At 39.5% G+C, this 24,108-nt stretch overlaps 1 protein-coding gene across 3 annotated transcripts in view; it reads left to right on the top strand.

The window, feature by feature from the left end:
* The window catches only part of IKZF2 (IKAROS family zinc finger 2), a 932,087-nt gene extending 910,848 nt beyond the window's left edge, over positions 1 to 21,239 (top strand). For all 3 annotated transcript variants that reach the window (XM_044075710.1, XM_044075712.1, XM_044075711.1), the window contains exon 8: positions 18,812 to 21,239. In XM_044075710.1, coding sequence (XP_043931645.1) covers positions 18,812 to 19,533 — 722 coding nt within the window. In that variant the 3' untranslated portion in view covers positions 19,534 to 21,239. The remainder of the gene's footprint in view (positions 1 to 18,811) is intronic.
* Positions 21,240 to 24,108: the final 2,869 nt, after the last annotated feature.

Raw genomic sequence — 24,108 nt, 5'->3', positions numbered from 1 at the left:
TCTGCTCTGTTGTTTTGTTATGCCTATCAATTTGAAACTTGAATTACTGACCACTTCCTAGCATTAAAGAGACTTCCTCTCTGCACTGTTTCATGACTTACCTCTCTAAAAGAACTCACCTCCATTCTCCAGTATAAAATATGTAATGCAACTTCCTTCTTCTTTTTATATAATGTATTCTAAGATACTATTGCCTATATTGGAGTTTTTCTCTCCATGCCTCTATGGAATATGTACTGTTTGTAAGTAAAAGATTGTATGCCTGTAACCATGCCTTTAATTTAAGACAAAAAGACAAATATTCTTGGTATTCTTTATCATTTTATTATATGCTATCCAATGTTTTTTTTCCAGGAAACTCTTAACACAATTTTTGCATTGTCTATTCTAAAAGATTGAAATGTACATCTGTCTATTGTATATACTGTATGCGATGATATTTTTTCATATGTTGGAGCTTTTCTCCCCAGGCCTCTACTGAAAATGGACATATATCCAGTTAGACCATCCCGGTAAACAAATGTAAAATAAATAAAAATAAATAAATGTAGACATCACTCTATCAGTTGTTATGTGTCCTGCGATATATGGTATGTGGAATGTCCACCTGCATTTGTCCACAGTGGTAAGTACTCCCTTGTATGCAACACAACTACTGAGTATGTGGAAGTCATCCACATGGCAGGCCATGATACCTTCATAGTTCACAGCCTTCACCACACCAGTACCTGCGTACAATGCACCCTTCCTCATATCCTTCCATGCACATCTTCCAATGATGTGTAACTGAATGAAGTGTACCACATTTGTCTTTGTGAGCTGTCACAGATCTATTTGTGCATACCTAGGTATTAGTTTTGTTGCATAAACATTACTGTCTGATGGCACAGAATCCCATCAAGGTCTAATACCACCTGCATGTGTGATTTCTGTTTCGGTAATGCACTCATGACATACATAGCTGTTTAATGACATTGATTGCATGCTTTACGTTTGGGACCATGTGGATTGTGCCATATATATCTCTGTCATGCACACCAGTCAACTTGCCTGTAATGATCATAATATCAAGTGCGTCTCCTCACACCTCCTGCATATGTTAGTGTGAGGAGAGTGTGGTTGATTACACTCATAGATTGCTGACATATCCTAATAGTTGTACAAGTGTGTTGGTGCAGAACCATCCATGTCCACTCAGAAACACATATGTGGTGTCAGAGACATGGGTATTGCTGGTGCTATTATTCTGATATTGTCTGTGATTGTGTGTGATGATTTTACTGTTGGCCATGAGCCTGTATCTGTGTCCTACGTATTGGAAACATCTGCCGACAATACAACTTCATAGTATTCACCCAACCCCAATTGTACATTACATCCATGATACATGTCCTCTCCATTGTTCATGTCTGGATGCTTATATCACATAGACATCCTCCACTGTTATATCACCTTGTGTGACAGTCACATCATATAAATTTATCACTGTGCAGTCCGTACTGTGTCATGTGGAGCTGTGATTAGTGTCCCTGCTGCAACTGTATTCCTTTTACATTTCCTCATGTTTGATGCATTACAATGTTTTACCTGTCCTTCTTCATGGTGTCCATCCCTAAACTTCATCTGTCCCTATTCAGTAAACACACTTCCCATAACTTTTGTTATAAATGGCAGTCCATGTACCCTTACAGATCATTGGCACAGCTTGTACAGACTGCATGGAACTGGATTCCACAATACTCAGCACAATATACACTGTCCTGTGCCTACAACATGTACATTAATATATGAAAAACCGTGGTGGTCCTTGTGGCATTCCATGCAATCCTGCTAGCCCAGTATGCTGGAGTGGACACATACACTGTCCTGTCATGATAAATTGTCTTGTCCTCTCCCCACAACATAATGTATTAATGTATGAAAAACCCCGGTGGTTCTTATGGAATTCCTTTCAATCCCAGTAGGCCAGTATGCTGGAGTGTACACATACACTGTCCTGTCCCTGCAACGTAATATATTAATATATGAAAAACCCTGGTGGTCCTTGTGGCATTCCGTGCAATCCCGCTAGCCCAGTTTGATATGATGTAATTAAATTCACAATCCGTGTTGTTTTACATGGTTTTCTGGCTGCCACAAACCCTGCTGCTTACATTTCAAGATGAACTGTGGCATAAATATTCATTAAGCGCTGCTGCTCACCGCGCAAACACATAAACTCTGTGTAGGCTTTGCAAGTAGCCTAAATGGAGCTTATTGAATCACAGGGCTTGACTATTCCTCGACATGTACTACTCTGTAATTGTCTTACATTCACTTTATGTTTTGTATTTATTCTTGGACAGAGTCTGAAAGTGGTCCAAACAGATTAGTGTTCAACCCAGATAACAAATATGTGATAAATTATGTTATATAAATGTCAAATACTTCTCAGATAGCCTGAATAATGACCTTGCTTATCAGCAATACACCACTACCAACAAAGATTAATTGAGGCTCCGGCAGGGGCGGCTCGTGGCATAGGGCTGCCGGACTGCAGCCCCCTCAAAAAGAAAAAAAGAAAGAAAAAGAAATGAAAAAATAAAAAAAATATTTTTTTAAAATTCGCGGACTTCGCGCATGCGCATAGACCGAGTCCCGGCTTATCGGTCTATGCGCATGCTCAGGGCAGCCCGGCCGTCCCCATAGGGGGACACAAGGAGCGTCTGTGCACTTTTACAGTGCACAGACCCGCCAGGATTATGGGACGCATCCGGACTGCAAGAGGAGCAGCAGGGACTCGGGACAGTGCCTCAGGGATCTCGTCGGCGTCGGGAAGGAGCATGTGGATCTCGCGGGTCTTCAGTATTGCGGGAAGGATGTATGGATTGTCGGACGTTAACTCTGGATGTATTCATTCAGGATTCAGGTAAGGTGCCTTTCAATTTACAATGTTTATTTTTCTTTGTGTATGGTGCTTGTGCTTTACTGGAGTTTGTGTATGGTGCTTGTGCTTTACTGGAGTTTGTGTATGGTGCTTGTGCTTTACTGGAGTTTGTGTATGGTGCTTGTGCTTTACTGGAGTTTGTGTATGGTGCTTGTGCTTTACTGGAGTGTGTGTGTGTGTGTGTGTGTGTGTGTGTGTGTGTGTGTGTGTGTGTGTGTGTGTGTGTGTGTGTGTGTGTGTGTGTGTGTGTGTGTGTGTGTGTGTGTGTGTGTGTGTGTGTGTGTGTGTGTGTGTGTGTGTGTGTGTGAAAATGCCCCAGGTGCTTATGGTGGTGTGGTAGGGAATGCCTCAGGCTTGAACCCTGTACCCTGTATGCAGGTGTTAAAGACTTGAGTTCCCTACCCACCACCATTTGTAAAAATTTCAGATTTTTACCTCATATTTAATCTGATCTGTTCCTCATAATATCTGTGGTTTGTAAATGTTGTAATGCTTGATATTTGATGGTGTAGTAGTAGCATTGTTGCCTCACAGCTGCAGGTTCTTGGGTTTGATTCTTGGCTGGGGTTCCTTCTTTGTGGGGTCTGTATCTTCTCCCTGTGTTTGTGTGGGTTTGCTTTTGTGCCCTCCCATGTTACAAAGACATGTCTGCATTATTTCTTCCTGGGCCTCGCTGAAAATTTGTTTATTTGTTCCAAGTCAGACTGTCCTGATTAAAAATGTTAAATAAAATTGATAGGCATTTGAATTTCAGACTTAAGGGTTTCTGAATGTTTAATTGCCTGCGTTTTTGATGGTGCAGTGGTAGTATTGTTGCCTCACAGCTATAGGTTTTCTGGTTTGATTCTTGGTTGGGGTGGCTTCTGTGTGGAGTCTGCATCTCCTGCCTGTGTTTGTGTGGATTTGCTCTGGTGCCCTGCCATTTTACAAAGATGTGTCTGCAGTTTTAATCCCTCGTCTCTGCTGAAAATTGTTTTTGTTCTGTCCGCAGTAAATTTGACAGGCATTTGAATTTCAGACTTCAGGTTTCTGAATGTTTAATTCCTTGCAGATTTGATGGTGCAGTGGTAGTATTGTTGCCTCACAGCTATAGGTTTTCTGGTTTGATTCTTGGTTGGGGTGGCTTCTGTGTGGAGTCTGCATCTCCTGCCTGTGTTTGTGTGGATTTGCTCTGGTGCCCTGCCATTTTACAAAGATGTGTCTGCAGTTTTAATCCCTGCGTCTCTGCTGAAAATTGTTTTGTTCTGTCCGCAGTAAATTTGACAGGCATTTGAATTTCAGACTTCAGGTTTCTGAATGTTTAATTCCTTGCAGATTTGATGGTGCAGTGGTAGTATTGTTGCCTCACAGCTATAGGTTTTCTGGTTTGATTCTTGGTTGGGGTGGCTTCTGTGTGGAGTCTGCATCTCCTGCCTGTGTTTGTGTGGATTTGCTCTGGTGCCCTGCCATTTTACAAAGATGTGTCTGCAGTTTTAATCCCTGTCTCTGCTGAAAATTGTTTTGTTCTGTCCAGTAAAATTGACAGGCATTTGAATTTCAGACTTCAGGTTTCTGAATGTTTGATTCCTTGCAGATTTGATGGTGCAGTGGTAGTATTGTTGCCTCACAGCTATAGGTTTTCTGGTTTGATTCTTGGTTGGGGTGGCTTCTGTGTGGAGTCTGCATCTCCTCCATGTGTTTGTGTGGATTTGCTCTGGTGCCCTGCCATTTTACAAAGACGTGTCTGCAGTTTTAATCCCTGCTGAAAATTGGTTTTGTTCTGTCCGCAGTAAAATTGACAGGCATTTGAATTTCAGACTTCAGGTTTCTGAATGTTTAATTCCTTGCATAATTGATGGTGCGGTGGTAGTATTGTTGCCTCACAGCTATAGGTTTTCTGGTTTGATTCTTGGTTGGGGTGGCTTCTGTTTGGAGTCTGCATCTCCTGCCTGTGTTTGTGTGGATTTGCTCTGATGCCCTGCCATTTTACAAAGACGTGTCTGCAGTATTAATTCCTGCGTCTCTGCTGAAAATTGTTTTTGTTCTGTCCGCAGTAGAATTGACCGGCATTTGAATTTCAAACTTCATGTTCTTCAGAATACATAGTAGCACAACCTTTTTCTAGCAATTTTCTAAGTTTATAAGATGAATATTTTAAATTTGTCCCTATTTTTGGGACTGTATTCCCCATTATTGGCTTCGTCCAGGTTTTGTGCTAAGGTTGACAGCTATGGCAAGAACTGAATTCACTGAATATGGACTGTAGAATTGTGCATATTTACTGATAAAGGTGCACTGTAGAATTGTGCATATTTACTGATAATGGTGGACTGTAGAATTGTGCATATTTACTAATAATGGTGGACTGTGGAATTGTGCATATTTACTAATAATGGTGGACTGTAGAATTGTGTATATTTACTAATAATGGTGGACTGTGGAAGTCTGAGTAGACTTTTTATGATAAATGTTCTCAACTGGGCAGTTTTGCCATTATGGGTGCATATGTTTTGTTTCATTGCTTACTGGAAAAATGTTCAAAACAAATTTAAAACACCCTCTAACAAGTGTACTGTATTGTACAAGGAATATAATTTTAGTACAATGAGGAAGGTGTATCAAAGAGCACATGTATGTTTCATATGCAAGGGGCCTATGATTGAAAACAGCCCAAAATTAATCTTTATCTGCCACTGGCAAAATGTATTTTCTTTGAATGTGGGTTTCAATGAATGTGAGTTTCAAGGGCAGAGAAGTTTTAATGCTAAGTTTTCATTGTGAGACTGCATTGCTTTGTTTAACAGATTACTTAATGTTTGTGCTGTAAAATACAAAATAAAACTTTCAAATGAAGTCCAATCATTGAAGTAAAGCAGTATGCACATTAGTGTTTATGGTAAATGGAGTGAAATAGCCAAGTAATGGTTAATTGGAATGGCTGCAGAGGCTCCAGTTCAACCATTATTTTGTCAGGGGGGGAAGGGCAGCAAACTCAGACAGGCCCAGCTGAACTATACCTCCCAACTGTCCAGATTTTCAAAGAATGAATAGATTTTTGCTTCTTATTTTTGGTTTGTTGTTCATAAAATTTGTAGTTTTAATTCCTAAATGATTTGCCAGAAGTCACTAAATAATAAGTTTCAGACTTCATAACCTTCATAAAAATGCATGTTAAAGTAAGAGCCGTTCTATCAACTGTCTCAATTTATACAAGAGCAATTTGCAGTACTGTTTATATGTGCCCCAATATATTTGGCCTTGTTCAGATTTACTGCATTAACAGGTTGAGAGGTACATGCAAATAAATTGCTTTATAGAATTAGGCATAGCCAACCTCTCAACTGTCCCCAATTTTTGGCTCAAAATGTTGCTCTTCCCCTAATAATCCCTCCATAAAATAGCAATTTTGGAAGAAAACATGGAGGGTTTACAATTAAGAAATAACTGTAATAATCAAAGTTATAGATTACTTGAAATGCATGTAGATTCTTTTATTTTGTCAGCTGCTCAAGGTAGCAGTACTAATATTAAAGTGTCCCTTCTTTGACAGGTAGAAGCTGTATTGTGTGTCTATTTTATATTTTTGCATCACATTTTTGGTCCATTTTTCATAAAATTGTGTTTTTGGCAAATTAGTGACAAATCACTAAAGACTGAAGTTAGAAAATGACAGACATTTGAGTTTCAGATTTTATACCCTTCAGAAAATTCATACTAATGCAAGACCTATTCTATTATCTTTCTAAGTTTATTAGAGCAATATTTAAAAATTGTCCTTCTTGTTGTGCCTTTGTCCCACTTCTGTGTATGGCTTTGTCCAGATTTCTTGCTCTTGAAGTTGAGAGGTATGACAAATGTGTCAGGGCCATCACAGTCAGCCAGAGAGATTTCAAATTGTGACATGCTTGTTGCACCCCACTGTCCATGTAGTGACTCTGGATGTGTCCAAGCAAGGCAAGGAGTAGTTGTATCTACCTTGGATGGGGAGGACACACTGCATAAGTACTACAGTGGCTTTTCATCTGTCCTTGATTTTGCAGAATGGTCTGGTTTCTGTCATATTTTTGTACTGTTGATTTATGCTTATTACTCAAAGTGCCTGTTGCTCTGTGTTTAAGTAGCAATGCTTTAATGACCATAAGGTAAGCTTGTCTGACATCGTAAGATGCAAGTAAGCTTTAATAAGCATACTGTTAAAGAATTGCCAACATTGAAAGCCTTTCTGTTGTTGCCATGCAGAGAATACTTGACTAGATAATGTATAAGCCTTGGGTATTAAAGGACAGGATTCCATTATTTTAAAAAGCTCATTACACTTGTTGGAGACTTCCAGTCATCTCTACAGGCTTTACCCGTAAACTAAACAGAATGCCAATCATGTGTGGTCCATAACCTGTACAGTAATCCTTTAAGCAATGTATCTTGAGCTTGTTTCTTGTTTGCTTTTCATTTTTACTTTTATCATGTTTTCCCCATGAAACGTTGTCAGGCAGCAGGTCTTTTTGGATAAGAAACATTTTTACAAGTGGGGCATCACATAGATTTCTACTTTCAGCATGTTGCTTGGTACTTTAATAAAGCTGAATATATTATAATTAGAACTGCAGTGCAAGGAGAAGTAGTTTGAGTTGAGTGCTTCTGGTTTTCTTATACTTGATTTTGACTGGCATTCCAGTAATGTATTTAAAAAGTAATTTATTTTTCATGCCTCACAACCTTTTGTTTCCATCTAGATATTAAGTAAGCTGTCATGCAGCCAATGCATTGAAATATTTTTATTCTTCTACACTTATTTTTGTCTTGATTGGACTTTCATAATGATGGTTTGCCACCCAGGGCAGCGTATTTAATTAAAGTTAGTTTTTTTGTGGTTTTGTGCATAGCTCCTCCCCTTTGTGGTTGACCACACCCCTTCCCTTTGACCCCGCCCATTCAGCGTCTCCTGCAGCCCCCCTGTGATTTGAAGTCACCAGCCGCCACTGGGCTCCGGGCAATCTGTGGCACCAAGTCTGGACTGTTAAAATTCTTTTTCTGGTACACAGTTAATTTTCACCAGAACCAGCTGGTGCCACAATTGATGATTCGATAACTTTATGGTTTCTAGAAGTGTACTAGACTTCGCTGTAACAGATTCAAAACAATGGCTGTCATCTTGTCTGCAGAAAGTACCTTCCATCTTTACAGTGTTAGAGTATATACACTCCCCTTGCTGCATTTAAACCAAAGTTTCTCATTTGAGAGCTGGGACTTTCTAGAACACTGAAATGATGCCAAGCACAGTTTAATTTTCTCACAAAGCCTCTAGTTAGTGAAGTAATTTTTAACTAAAAAAACAAATATCATTATATATGACAGTCAACATACATAATGATAAGTCATAGACAATTTTATATATGCCATGAACTATAATTTTAGGAGGATGTGGGTTTGGCATAATAGTTGAGATTTTCACTTCATTAACCCAAGGTACAGGGTTTGATTCTAACCCTGGGTTATTGGCTATACTTAAACTAGCCCTTCAAAGCAGATAGCCTAGTATTCACCTATAAACATACAAGTCCCCTATGAACCTATATGTACTTTGCTCTATGTAATAACTAGAATGACAGCTGTTCCCCAGGCAATTACCATTTTAGTGGTGATAAGCAGATATTTTGTAAGAAATGCCAAAATTAAGATATGCTACAAATCCGTAGGTTTGTCATATATCCATGGGCAAGTCTGATGAAAAATTTTAAATGTTTGTTTATATTTGCCTTTTGATTTTGTCAACCTCTTTTCATCACTGCCCTCCTGAATTGTAACTCTGTAGTTATTTACGTATTCCCATTGCCCACTGGAAGTTATTTCCATGCAGCTGTCATTTTTCTTTTTGGAAAAATGTTCAGCTTTGTTAGCTTTTTCTTCCTTTCACAGTGCAGCTGGCTGGATTGCATGCCCTCTCTTTTTAAACATCCCTTGTACCTGAGAGATGACAATGTCTTACACCATTTCACGTCCTTTCAGATGTTTGCAGGTTTCTATAAACTACAGTGCTGTCAAGCACTGTGTACTGAGTGGGTTCCTGTAGATTTTGTGCAGAAGCATAGTGCCATCTTTTTACTGTATCCATCCTTTCCCCCTTAATATTCTGCATTTTTGTTACTAAACTCCCTTATAACCTCCCACACTTATTACTTATCGTATTTGCAGGTGACATATTCATTTGCAAATCTAGTCATCCCCCCTGAAACATTCTATCCCAACTGCAAACCAACATTGACTCATTCCACCAATGGCTAATGAATCATAAAATTAGCACTTAACCTCCCTGCATTCTATTGTCACAGGCAACCACAACACTCTTAACATCTGAAACTAAACTACATTGCACCAAGCACGATGCATCCCTGCAGAGCAACCGAACACTACACAAATATAATGCCTCCCACTCTAACTTTAAAACACACTAAACCCTTACTACTACTCTTACTTCTTCCTATCCTAACTGTACCTTACATAATTACCTTCTACGAGCACCTTAATTCCATAGACTTTAACAAACACAGAAAGCAAACTGCCACAATTGAATTAATCACACATAGCCATAAGTACTCCTCCTATCCACCAAACTACTCATCAGCCAAATACCATAGACTCAACCACATCACTTACTGCAGCTCTAGAATCAGAAAATCCCAAACTCTATTATGTAAACTACTAAAACTCATCCAACAAACTAAACCTCACCCCCTAATAGATGGAGACATACATCCTAACCCTGGCCCTAACTTTACCCTTGCCATGGAACCCAACTCCCCAACTTCTAACTATACAAACTTAACTACAAGACCTAACAACTCTCTCTTAATATTAGAAGTATAAATAACAAAGTTGCCCCCTTGCATGCCCTCATAGATGTACATTCATTTGACATCCTCTGCCTCACTGAAACATGGCTCAAGCCATCAACACAAGACAGTGAGGTTATTCCTCCCGGCTATAATATACTACGACTATACCGTAATACCAAGAAAGGAGGTGGTGTAGATATGTTATACAAAACTGGATTACAGGTAACCTAAATAAACTCAAAACCTCCCTTAATGAGTAATGCAGAGGTATTGATTTCCAAAATTATACTTAACAAATGGAAAGCTATTTATATTATCTGTATCTATCTCCCTCCAGGCAACAATATCAGCACCATAGAGACTATCCTAAGCTGGCTTTCCACCACCTTCCCCCAAGAAACAACAATACTTGGCGACCTTAACATAAACTGGAGTAGATGTATATCTGAGCAACCTTCTACCCATATCAACCTACATGGTTTCACTCAAACCATCACATCTCCCACTAGATTTAATAAACTTAATAACAATGACAGCACACTAGACTGGATCCTTACAAATCGCAATCAAAAAATGTATAAAATAGGTACCCTCTCTGAAGACCTCAGCGACCACTCACTCACATTCCTAATCAGGTATAAGAGTGAAAATCCAAACATAACCATCTGTAAGAGTATTAGGTCTAACAAAAATTTTAACCTCAACAACTTTCAACAAGAACTAATAGCCTGTGACTGGTCACCCCTTAAACACCTACCACTAGAAGAAGCAGTCAAATACTTTAATTCCAAATTCTTAACCACACTGGACTACCATGCCCCTACTCAGACAATTAGATGTAGATCGAAACCAGCCCCATGGCTTACCAAAACCACCAAACAAAAGATCCTCCAAAAAAATAAACTCAGGACCACCTGGCTTACCACTAAATGCCCCGCAGATCAAGTAAAGTATAGACAAATAAGAAACGAAACCAAAAAAGCAATTCTATCAGATAAACAAAACTTTTACTGTCATCTGCAACAAACCCACCAAAATAAACTGCAAAAATTCTGGGCTGGCATCAATAAACTGATACACCCAGGCCGCTCAGTCACACCCACACCCAATGACTTGGAAGACAATACACCCAACCAAATTGCCAATTCCTTTTTTACAGAGACCATTCAATCTCTTGCCAATCAGTTGTCACCCAACACAACTTCTTCTTCCCATAATACTAACAATTCATCACTACCTTTATTCCAACCTGGTCCTACATCCTCTCATAACACTATCAACCCACCACTATTCAAATTTCAACCTGTCCCCACATCCCTTGTCCGCACCCAAATTCAAAAACTAAAACCCACCACTCTCGCTGCAGACCTACTACCTGCAGAATACCTTCAAAAAGCTGCTAAAGCTATAGCCTACCCCATAACTATTCTCATCAATAGAACTATCTCTGAGGGTACCATCCCATCACTCTGGAAAATTTCTCATATTATTCCCCTTCACAAAGGTGGCAACTCCAATGATCTATCTAATTACAGACCCATCGCCATATTATCCCCCCTAGCAAAAATCATGGAGAGGTGCATTCATAAGCAGCTCCTAAAACACTTACTTGAAAACAACTTGCTAGCTAGCTGTCAACATGGCTTTAGACCATCTCACAGCACCACCTCTGCTCTGTTATCCTTCACCAACTGCATCAACAAAAATCGTAACAACGATACACTATCCTCTCTTTATTGATCTTTCAAAAGCTTTTGACATGGTCAACCACCAGCTACTCATAAACTTTCTCAAAAACTTGTCACTAGCTCCTCCCACTATACAGTGGTTTCAATCTTACCTACAAAACAGGCAACAAGCCATATTATGGCAGAATAGCCTATCTTCCCACCTCCCAATAACCCTCGGAGTTCCTCAAGGCTTCATACTCTGTCCCCTCCTCTTTTCAATCTTCACAAATGACCTGCACACAGTCATACCTCAAGCCACCTGTATTCAGTATGCAGATGATTCCACATTAGTATGCTCAGCCAAGACACAATTACTACTTCAGTCTCTAACACAAAACGTATTTAACATAGTTGAGAAATGGCTCATTGACCGTTGCCTCATTCTCAATCCAAAAAAAACAAAAATGCTATTATTCACACCCACACGCAGAACTTCCCCAATATACTTCAGTGTCACCTCAACTAATGGTACAGAAATATCTCCAGAAGCAACCACAAGACTACTTGGGGTACTAATTGATAACAACCTCTCCTTTCAGCCCCATATTAATAACACTATAAAAACTGTTAACAAAAAACTAGGTTCCCTCTACAGAATCAAACCCTTTCTAACCCCCAAAGCCAGGTCCACTATTGCCCGTACCCATTTAATCTGAACCCTTACATACGCATCCCCTATCTACACTAAACTATGCAAAAGCAATATGAACAAACTTTCCATTGCCTACAATAATATAGCAAGATTTGCAACTGGCTCAACCTACAGAACCCATCACTGCAACAATCTTAAACAACTAGGCTGGTTAGAACTGTCAAATCTAATTTTACTGAACCAACTAACAATAGTCCAAAAGATACTATACTAACCTTCAAAGACTCCCATACTCACCAACCTAATCTTCCCCTACGATAACCTAAAGATCCTACGCTCATCAAACAAATTACTAGTGCAAATAAATAAAACCAACAATCTGGCTGGTGACTCTCTGTTCTCCAATGCAGTGGGAAAAACCTGGAACTCCCTCCCAGATCACCTTACGTCCATTTCCTCAGCTCCCCTATTTAAAACCAAACTTAAAACATACCTCAAATCTCACTGGTTATGCCCTTGTGCTAATCCAGACTAAACACCAGTCTTTATATGATGACACCTCTCTACATACCAGCACAAGCAAAATTACCTCTTACTTATAATTGTGTGCATATCAATATACCTATTAATAGTGAACTATTTAATAACTAATTGAATTACTTACAAACATCATATGGGTGACTTTTATAACTTACTTTGGTATTGGTTTATAATCAGAGACTTGATTGCTGTATTGTGTTTTTCTAGCTAACTTAGCCTACTAGCAAACTATATTGGTGTGACTTTATTGCTCAATAGTGTGCATTGTTGTCTTACATAGTTTTAAACATTCCCCTGTATTACTATACTACCAATGTTGTGCTACATCTTCTTATTCATCTTTGTACCTATATTCATAGCTCTATTCAGTAAGAATCATCCTACTAATATGACAATAGGAAATACCTCTATAATAGCTAAAACTTACAATGTACTTATGTCTTGTAAATACTATTTAGTAGTGCGGAGCTTTTCTCCCCGGGCCTCCACTGAAAATGGACATGTATCCAGTTGGACCAGCCTGGTCAACAAATGTAAAATAAATAAATAAATAAAACCATTCCAAAAAAAAAAAAGTCTTACAGTTCAAAAGCTGTCCCATTTATTTAATGATCCACACATTCCATGCTTAAACAAAATCAAAGTCAACACAACTATCTTCTTCAAATTGCTTGGGATTTAGCTAGACCAAACCCTTATCTTCCATCTCTTGTGCTGAAAAAAAAAATCAAAAACAAAATGGGTTTGATTCTTTACTTGGCCAGTAAAATCTCTCCTTACCTAACTCCCCCAACAAGAGCATCCACAGCCTAGAGAATTTTATCTCATCTTGATTGCAGCCTTGCCTTTGTCACTGCAGCTACCAAGACAAATTCTGTCACCCTGCGAAACATTTCGGATAAAACCTGCTGTTTCATTACAAACTCCCCTCCCCAAGAACACTCACTCTTTCCTAAGCCAAATGGCTTTTAATACAACAGAGAGCTTGACTGACTTGATACTTGTTGGAGAGCATCTCTTTAAACTGTTACAACTCAAAACAGTTTCCTCTAGCAGCAAAACTTACTGATAAAAGTAACGTAACCTCATTCTATTGTCACAGACAACCACAACACTCTTAACATCTGAAACTAAACTACATTGCACCAAGCACGATGAACCTTCTCTATAATGCCTCGTAAACTTTGAAATTCTCTCCCTGTCTACCTAAAAGAACTCCATTCATACCCCATATTAGAACCTTGGCTGAAAAAAATACCTTCTCAAGCAAAATAAGTGTATCTGTTTAAAAATGGGCCACGTCACCTAGCCACTTCATCCTTTTCCTTTACTTAGTCCTTAGCTCCTACATATTGCATGCGACATAAATGTAAATAATACGCATACTGATATATGTTAATATAAGCAGTATTCATAGTGTTGCATATTATTTATAATGAATTGTTATATTTCTCTCTTCTTATTCTATAATTTTATTAACTGTGTGCCTATTGTGACAATTTCAGTTGTTCTGTGTCTGAAATTTGTCATGTGCAATTAATGCAATACTTCACTTTTAAAAAAATATATATGCATACATAAATAATATCCTTGCTGCTTGGGTTTGTAGGTAGGTGTTGCATTCAGTACTGAATACAGTATTTTATGGATGTGTGTGTGTGTGTGTGTGTGTGTGTGTGTGTGTGTGTGTGTGTCTTGGCAGTGAGAGATGCAATTTTCTTAGTCTGTCTTTAATTGGTGCATACATGTGCAGCCATCCCACCATCCCACTTGCTAACCTCATAGCTAAAGCAGATAGCTTGTCTGATTTTAGACACAAAATTATTGCTAGTTCCAGGTCTGTTTTCCGCCTTTTGAACATTTCACACATATATATGTTTTTTAACCCTGCAGAACTGTCCTTGGTTAATGCTGCCTATGTGTATGGTTGTAGACTTTAAAGTATTTTGTGAATTCAGTATTTCATTTTTTTATCATTTGACGTTCAGTATTTTGAATGTTTGATATTTCATGACAGTCATTTATGTATATATGAAATATATCATCTTTGGTGTCATTCTAAGGGGATCCAGTATCTGTCTGCCTGGGACAACATGGTCGACAGACCACTATGCTTTGTCAGAGATGGCCTGCACCTGTCACCCCTGGGATTCCGGATACTGGCAAAGGCTCTTGCCGCCCCTATAGTGCCTTTTTAGGCATGGTTCAAATGACAAATTCACCACCATAACAGGAACAGGCAAGCAAAAACTGAGGGTAATTCTACTCAGTGCTAGAAGTCTAAATCTCAAAATGCACTCACTCGAGGCACTCCTTAAAGTGGAGAAAATCATTATCTGTGCAGTGACTGAGACCTGGTTCAAGGCTCCAGAGAGCACCCCTGCATTACCAGGCTATAACTCATACCACACTTTTCGGCCATCCTACCTGGACCGGAACACCAAAGCTGGAGGGTGTGTCCATATTCATTAAGGATATCCACAACTCCTGGCTAGTTGCTCAGCATAATGCATCCGAGGTTATCCAAGTGCAAATATCTCGGGGCAAAACTGCGGTCCAAGTTTTTACTTGCTAGAGATCTCCCAACATGCCCCAGGATTCCCACTCCTCTTTTCTTGATATACTAGAAAATATTAGGGCTCAACCAAACACCCTAATACTGGGCAATTTCAACTATCCTACCATTAACTGGGAAAACTACTCATGTACCAACTCCTTCGCTCAGCACTTTCTGGAATTCATAAATTCCAATGCCCTGGATCAACTTATCCACACCCCCACCAAGGGCAACAATATCCTAGACCTAATCATTACCAACATGAGTGACCAGTGTTCCACACCTGAAGTCATCTCCTAGTTGGTCAGATCCGACCATAAGCTAATTACCCTAGATATCCACATCCCGCCCCCACCCCCCATTAAAGAAACCACGGTAAAAAATTTCTCTAAAGCCAACTACATGATTCTTAAGACAGAAGTGGTGAACTTCATGACACCCATGCAGATGGACAATACACTTATGACTGCTGAATCCTACACAAATGCACTCTGTAAGCACTTACAAGAGTGCATGGATTGTGCTATCCCAAACAGAACCAAGACGCTATCCTCCAAAAAAAGGAAGCCAATCTGGTGTTCCCCTGCCATAAACAAACTCTACAACAGAAGGAAGAAACTGTTGCAAAAGAGAGTCAAATCCCATGAGTGGAGGAGCTGCCTGGTCAGCCTCAGTAAGAAGCTGAGATCCCTTATAAGATCCTCCAAAGCTAGCTATGAAAACAAGATCGCCACTGATTCTAAGGACAACCACAAAGCATTCTATAGCTATGTCAAGAATCTCAGTTGCAACACCCAGATCTGCTCTGAGTTACAGCACAATGGCACAACAATTACAGAACCAACTGATATTGCCAACATCCCCTTTTGGAATGTACCTCACAAGACATCTGCAGCAGCTGGAAAGGCCACAGAAGTACTTCACAAAGAGGATTACTGGCCTCAAACAGATGCCCTACACCGACCGTCTCAAAAAACTCCAGCTTTATTTATTCATTTATTTGTTTATTTAACATTTGTTAACCGGGAAAGTCTGACTTGGAATGAAGCCAATTTTCAGCAGAGGCCCTGGGAGAAATGCTCCAGATGCATGTCTTTGTAATGTGGGAGGAAACCCACACGAACGCAGGGAGGACATGCAGACTCCACACAGAATGCGTCCCAGCCGAGAATCAAACCGGAGAACCTCTTGCTGTGAGGCGACAACACTACCACTGCACCACTGCACTGTCCAACTATGTAGCATATCGCCTACTCCAAGTTGATCTCTGCCTAACATATAAAGCTATGTCAAACCCAGAATTGTTGGACATGCTACACTTAAAGAAATCCCAATCCGTCTGAGCTACACGCTCTATGGACCTAAACCTTGTCACCACAATAAACAGGACATGTTGGAGGGATGGATTCCTGTCCCAGAGACTTCCCATATTCTGGAACAAGCTGCAAATCTATGTCAAGCAAAGTTCCTGATTAACACTCTTCAAGAAAAATCTGGATGAGTGGATGGGAAATAGGAAATACACCCCGGGGATCACTTCTGTGGCTCTGCTCGACAGGGGCACAGGAAATTAACTTTCTTGGGTTGGTGTAAGCCAGGGAACTTTGTTGGCTAGGCTTACTTAGGCTCTTGGGTCGATAGCCTAGCACCTACCTATGAACAAGTGCTCTCACACACACACACACACACACACACACACACACACACACACACACACACACACACACACACACAGTTTGAAGATACATAAAGCAAATAAAATCTTGTAAGGAAGGCTTATGTCATCAGTTGTATGATATGAAAACAGAAGTCATCCAGAAAGCTTTAGTCAGGTCTGGTATCCCACTTGTGACCCACAGATTAACAGGACTGAAAAGAAACAGAGTACAGAGGATTAGTCCAGATAAATCATTTTAGCTAGCAAATCTAGGAAACTCTGACTGGGGTATTATTGACACTTATATGATACACATATTGCAAGCTGATGGTAAAATCCTGTCTATAGATGATGTGTGAAAAAGGCGGCTTATGATAATGGCATTGTTTCTACATGGGATGGAGCTAAATGCAGGTTGATAACAGTCAGTGAATATGTGTATGTGATTGCAGAGCAGTAGTAAAAGAAAAAATGTACTACGCCAGGTCTTAACTACTTCAGCTATGTGTGGGGGATATGTGGTCAGTCTATGTGCTATGCACCATTTTTTTTTTCTTTTTTTTTTTTTTTTTTTTTTGCAGAGGAAGCCTAATGTACTTTATTGATATGTAGACAAGGTTCTGTGGTTTGAGGGAAGGCTGACTGTAGCAGTTTGAGAATCGAGATATTAGTGTGATTACATAGGGAGGGAGTAATGTGTTGTAGTGCTGTCCAACAGCATTAATTGTTCCAGTATGTGTGAAACAGAAATGTTTGCAAGAGGCTAGAAATGATTCTCAAATAAATTTTTTCTTTGACTATTTAGAGTCGTGATGACAGACAGGGGTTCATAAAATTCTGCCTAAGAAGGCTTTACACTAAAATAAAGTTTAGCAGTGTGTTATAATAGCAAATGTCTTTAAGTTCCCTTAAAAAAAAAAAAAAAAAAACAAGAATCTGTGATGATTTTTAGACTGGTCGATTCTGCTTAGCATTTCCAGACTTAACAATGTTCACTGTTTTTTTGTCTATTTGGTAGTAGAGTCCTTGCCCACTGTTAGTTAATGTATAATTATTGCAGCAGTGGTATTAGCCCAGGTCTTTTAAAAGAACCAAGTTTCACTTTGATGCAGTGCACAGGACCTGTAATCGTAGGATGCTTGTGCCAAATGTGCCTGCAAAAACAGTCACGTTTGCATTTGTGGTATAGCAAAGGTGCATATATCTTCCATACTTTGGCAGTATTAAAGTTCTGGGGCTTTCCACTCATGAATAATGAACTATTAACATGTGATTTTTGCAGACATGACAAGTAATCATTGCCTCATTCTTTTATTCAGAATGTAATCAAATATTGCAGGATTTTATATTTTCATGGGAATGTTTAATCTTGCTTGAATTTTGAAATGGGTAACATGATGTGAAGCTTTACCATGTAGTATGTTCAGCAGCTTGCACATTAAACACTCTTAATCTTCTTTTAAGAAGTTTTCTGTAATGTAGCAGTATAAGCCTTAACTAAGTTGCCCATTAAACCTCTACTTTGAAAACAGTCTTTCTAAATCTTGGAGTCATTCCTTGTAGCTTTCTGCTTTTTTCCTTGCCTTTCAGAAATCATTACTATGTGAAGATTAGTATAAAAAACGATTAACAGATGTAATTTTCAACTTTAGATGGTCGGAATGATCAACTTTTATTAAAAACTGAGCTCTCACTGTACTCTTGTCTAGTCTGATGTTGAAATGAATAAATGCATTTCACCTTTAACTACTTTATGACATCCCCCACAGTTAATTCTGACTTTTGTTGCATAGTATCCAGTCTGCTGTTATGAGTGATGCCAAACAGTCTTTGTACTGTAGCATGACAGGCCAGCTGTATCCTTGTTTGAGAAAATAACTTAAGTGGCTTTTAAAGAATGTGTCATATAAACACAGCAAGCCAATTTCTTTAGTAAAAAACAATGAATTGTTACATATATATTTGACAATGTCTTACGATTTTTTTTTTTACCTTAGGTGAGAAGCTCATGAGGTATGGTTATCCAGACATCCGTTATGATATGAATCCAGGCTTTGAAAAAGAAGCAGAATTAATGCAGTCGCATATGATGGACCAAGCTATCAACAATGCCATTTCATATCTTAGTGCTGATGCACTTCGACCCTTGATGCCGCACCCATCTAGCGCAATTGCAGATGTAGCTCCAGTTATCAATCCATTATATGCTCAGGTCTACCATCCTAGTAGGATGGAGAGGCCTGGTAGCCGAGAAATAACTGAGATTCATGAAAACCATGTGGACGGCCCAATTTCTCTCATACGACCAAAGAGCCATCAAGAAAGAGATGCATCTCCAAGCAACAGCTGCCTTGATTCTGTGGACTCTGAGAGCAGCCATGAGGACCGCCAGTCCTATCAAGGGAACCCTGCCTTAACCCTCAAAACCAAGCAAAGCCCTGCTTACAGTAAGGAGATGCAGAAATCTCTAGATGTAACCAAGTCATCTCTTGGTTCTTCCAAAGAGGCCTACAAAGTCTTTAATGGAGAGGGAGAGCAGATCAAAGTTTTTAAGTGTGAGCACTGTCGTGTTCTTTTCTTAGATCATGTCATGTATACCATTCACATGGGATGTCATGGTTACAGAGACCCACTAGAGTGCAACATTTGTGGCTATAGAAGCCAAGATCGTTACGAATTTTCATCGCATATTGTGCGAGGGGAGCATACATTCCACTAGGCCTTTAAGCCAAAGTGACTCCAATGAAGTAGAAAACAAACCCACAAAACTGCACATGAAGAAGAACTGCACTTAGTAGCCCATTTTTCTGTTGAACATTAGTGAACATTACATTGTCATGATTTTATTGTTAATATATTTGTTGTTATCGTCAGCTATGGACTCATCTTTTCTACTGTGGGTGAGTGTTAGTCACCTGAGCACGGTAGTCCTTTTTTACCTCACTTAAATGATATTGTGGAAATAAAGCTTGTCTTAGTCTGTCTTTCATAGCTGTATGTCAGGTCATGCATGAAGTACCACTCATCTCTGCCTCCTGTTTTGTCATTCCTGGAAGCTAGTAGTAGCCAGTTAATTCAAAAAAAAAAAAAAAAGTGGGGGTTGTGCCTATTGCTATCAAGATGCATTCTGGCTTGTGTATTCAATAACTTCACAGCATTTTCCTTCAAGTTATCCTCCATATTTTTTACAATACTTTGTCAGGGAACTCAGGAATAGGAGGCTTCATGCACATCTCTGATTTTGTCTTTTAACTATAGCCAAGTAAAACTAACTTATAGAGTGTAGCTTGCATGTCCGAGGGCATGGAGATCAAGTGCCTCTTCCACTGATTGGATGCACATAGGTTCTAAGGTTCATAGGTTAGAATTAGGCTAGCTGGTGGGCCATTTTAATCCTAGCCAGTTTCTCTTTCAAAGGTGAGGCTCAAACTCTATACCTTGTGTTTGTGATATAAATACTTTTAACCATTATGCCAACTCCCAACCCCTACATTATTTGGGAAATCTGTCACCACTGGTGTGTGTTATAACCGTGAACTAATATTTCTTAACCTGGTCATACATTCATACAAGGGTGAGATCCAAAACCTAAAGTGGCATTGTCCCTTAACATTGGGGTGAGAAATCATTTCTTTTTATCCACACAACCACTTTGTCTGATAATCAGGGTTTGACATAAATTGTTTCTGACTGTGAGTTTATCTAGAACTCTGTAGAATAATAAGGTTTAATAGTTTAAGTATGTCAGTTAAACTTACAGAATTTTATAATCTTACAGAATCAAATCCATTTGGTTAAACTGCAAGGCAACAGTCTCTCAGCAAATTTAACACCATCCCAGACTCAGAAACGCTTTCCCTACCTCCCATAATTTTCCACACCTTCCCATCTTTCCATATATCATTTGCTGTATTATTCCAACAAGCATCAAGAAGCATTCCTAGTCTTGCTTGTTTTTGCTTTTTTTTTTTTTGGGGGGGGGGGGTGTTCCTCTGCAAATGTTCTCACTCCTATTTCCCAAGAAATTCAGATCAGATCTTTTTATTTTGTGGTTTATAAGCAGTGTTTGCAAAATAAAATTATTTGCTAACTCCTTTCTACTCCCATCAGTTTGCTGTATTGTTTCAACAGTGTCTAGGCAATTCAGCTTTGTAAAGTTAAGCTTTGACTTGTTGCAGAGATTTTTTTTTGTTGTTGTCTGTGTTTCAACATTGGACTTGTATTTTCAGATGGCTTGTGAATTTGAATGATTTTATAGGGAGGGGGGCCTTTTGCAATATATCACATATGAACATGCAGTTCCCCTTGATGATACCCATGATGTAGGTGTTGCATGTCTGGGGGTAGAGATAGATGTATAAGATATGTGACAAATATGGCTGTGGAACCTTACAGGAGAGAAGAAATAAATTAATTCTCAAATAATTATTGCTTAGTGACTTTTCTACTATTTCTGAAGGCACATAAAAGAAGAGAATGATGATTACAGTACTACAGTAAGGGTTGCAGATGCATGTTCCCTGCTTTACAACTCCTTGTGTGGCCATTTCTTCTCCTGACATGAGCACTAGACAATAAAGTCTTCGTCTTTAGGTATGACTCAAATGAAAGTTATTCCCTTTCTGTGAGAAGGATCCTCAAATCCTATAAACAGTTTTTCTTCAGGGGAAGCTTCTTCTAAACACTTAGAATCTAGACCTTCCTCATCTATGTCAATATGTTCCTCCACATCCACCACAGTTGCTTCTTGTATGAAAGCTCATCTATTACCAAGAACTTAGAAATGCTGTGAAAGCATCCTTTAAGGTTGATCAATTCCCTTGTGGATCAGCACCTACATCTACTTCACCCTAGAATGTTCCTAGGCCTTGTCTCCATCTTGTATGCCCCAGAGGGGTAGAGTGGCATTAAACTATGACAGGCATAGGCTGTGAGAGTATCTGATTTTGATTTCTGTTTGTCACACTCCAGCAAGGATTCAAATACTGCAGGAATAGGACATGCAAAATGAAGCACCTGGGAAGTTCCCCATCCAGGATACTGAACTACAGTTGGAGGCTTCGCTAGTAACCCCCTGATGATTCAAATTGGGGAAGATTTTACGTCTACATGTATTTTACCTAGTCTGCCTAGATGAACAAAAGGTGCAGGAGGCTTTCTATCCTACCCTACCATCCATAGAGTTTCATTGGTCATGTGGATGTCTCGGCAATAATTTAATGTAGTAGAGCATATCCCTAGACAACTGGTCAAAGATCCTTTAAGTTTCTGAAGATTGTGAATGTCAGAATAAAGCTACTTTATCTGATTTTACAGACATGGCTGCTACCATAAAGCGCCCTCAGAAGAGAGCCCAGCAGTCCACCCATGCTGACATGGAATCTCTCGCAGTAGACAACTTTGGCAAGTGCTTGTATATGTCTAGTGCTTTCTCTATAAGATCCCTCAACTATTTAACAGACATGACATGCTTTCAACATGACTTGTTAGAGAGATCCATAAAGATGCTGAAAAAGATGTAACATGGGAATCTACAGCACATATTGAAATCTCCGGTGGCAGCTTTGACAAATATTAATAACTCTGCATGGAACATTTAGATAACGTAGTAGATTCAACAGCCCATATGGCTGTGTTATACACCGCTATTCACTGCCACACTTAGCTCAAACATTGTAACTTCATGGACAGCTTAAAAGCATCTTTTATTGGCACCCCATATGATAGGTCATTCTGTTTTGGGGTGCATGTGGTGGAGAGACCTAAATGCTCCACTCATCAGAGAATCTTTTTTCTTATCCTGAGGAATGCACAAAACTTGTTTAAGAAAGTCTAAACTCCCATTCAGTCAGTGTTCTGACAGAAGCCAATATGACCACACAAGTTTTCAGAATGGGTACTACCCTAGGGACAGAGATCGTCTTCAGAACCAGAGATTTCTCAGCCCTAATTCAAGGATCAACTTCACAGTCTCACCTGTCTAACTGTCCTGCTCTAGAGGCAGTCTAAGGATGAATTTCACTTCAGCTTCATGCACAGTAGGTCCTCAAGCAAGATAAGTGGATCATGGAGCTAGCACAACATCCTACTTCTGGCTTCTCCAAGGTCCACCTCCTTGCTCCTTCCCAACATTACTTCCCATCTGAAGGCATTGGCCAGATAAGAGATACAAAAAAAGTCTTACTGAAGAGCTGTTCAGGAGATCCTACTAGACTACAGAGAGTCTGTAGTCTGTTAGTGATTCTTTTGGGATCCCAGAGAGGCAGAGGACTTCCATTCCATTCTAGACCTTATAGACCAAAATCTCTAGGTAAAAAGGTGAAGTTCCAGATGGTCACAGTGCAGTCAGTGCTTCTTGGCTTGGAGGAGGGAGTCTGCATGCAACTTCTAGACCTTTAAGATGCCTATTTGCATATATAGGTAGCCAGAGGTGTCCAGAAGGTTCCTGCACTTAAGCCTGGGAGGCAGTCATTACTAATTCACAGCCTTCTGCTTTTGTCTCACCACAGGCCTCAGGGAGTTCACTAAATGTATGTTGACTAGTGCAGCTTATTTCAGGCTGAAACAGGAGTTTTCCCTCATATGAATGATTGTGTCCTAGCAACCAGAGCAAAGAGAGACACTAATAAAAGACAGGAGATTTGCAATGGAACTGCTGTAGTCCCTGGAAACATCAGTGAACAATGCTAAGTCACAGCTGGAGCTGTCATAACCACACATTTGTATCAGTTGTTACTTGAACAGAAAAAATGGTAGTGTCAGTCTTCCAGCAAACAGAATTTTGAGTTTTCAAACTAATATTTTTCTCTTCTTGATTTTGTCTACACTGACCTATTCATCCTGCCACATGGTCATGGGTCATATAGCTGTGATGATCTCCTTGGTCCTCTTTGCCATAAACTACATGATGTTTCCTTTGCAAACATTTAGGGTTCAGTAGTCTCAGAATATGGGCTTCTGCCCTGTGTCTGGGGACACTGTTTGGGGGCAGATAGTCCAAGGCCCTTGGTCATAGGAATAGGCTTCTCTGTAAATCAGTGCATTAAAGTAAAGGGTGGTCCTCCTAATAGGTATTTCAGTTTCTCCTCCATCAGGGTATAATAGCCATCCACTCTGTCAACATGATAGTGGTTTATTGCATCAGCAAGAAGATGGCAACCCATTTCTATCCTCCATGTCAAAAGGTCATGTGGCTGATGAGCCATGTCTTCTCATCATTTTCTTATAGCAGTGTTCATTTCCCACCAAGCCAATTCTCTAGAGGACAAGATAGGGAATGTTTACTTATGCCTCA

This window comes from Protopterus annectens, chromosome 6.part1 (assembly GCF_019279795.1).
Source record: "Protopterus annectens isolate FY-2018-M chromosome 6.part1, PAN1.0, whole genome shotgun sequence".
NCBI classification, from domain to species: domain Eukaryota; kingdom Metazoa; phylum Chordata; order Ceratodontiformes; family Protopteridae; genus Protopterus; species Protopterus annectens.
The sequence above is the reverse complement of the archived record's forward strand: the minus strand, read 5'-3'. Positions and strand labels throughout refer to the sequence as shown.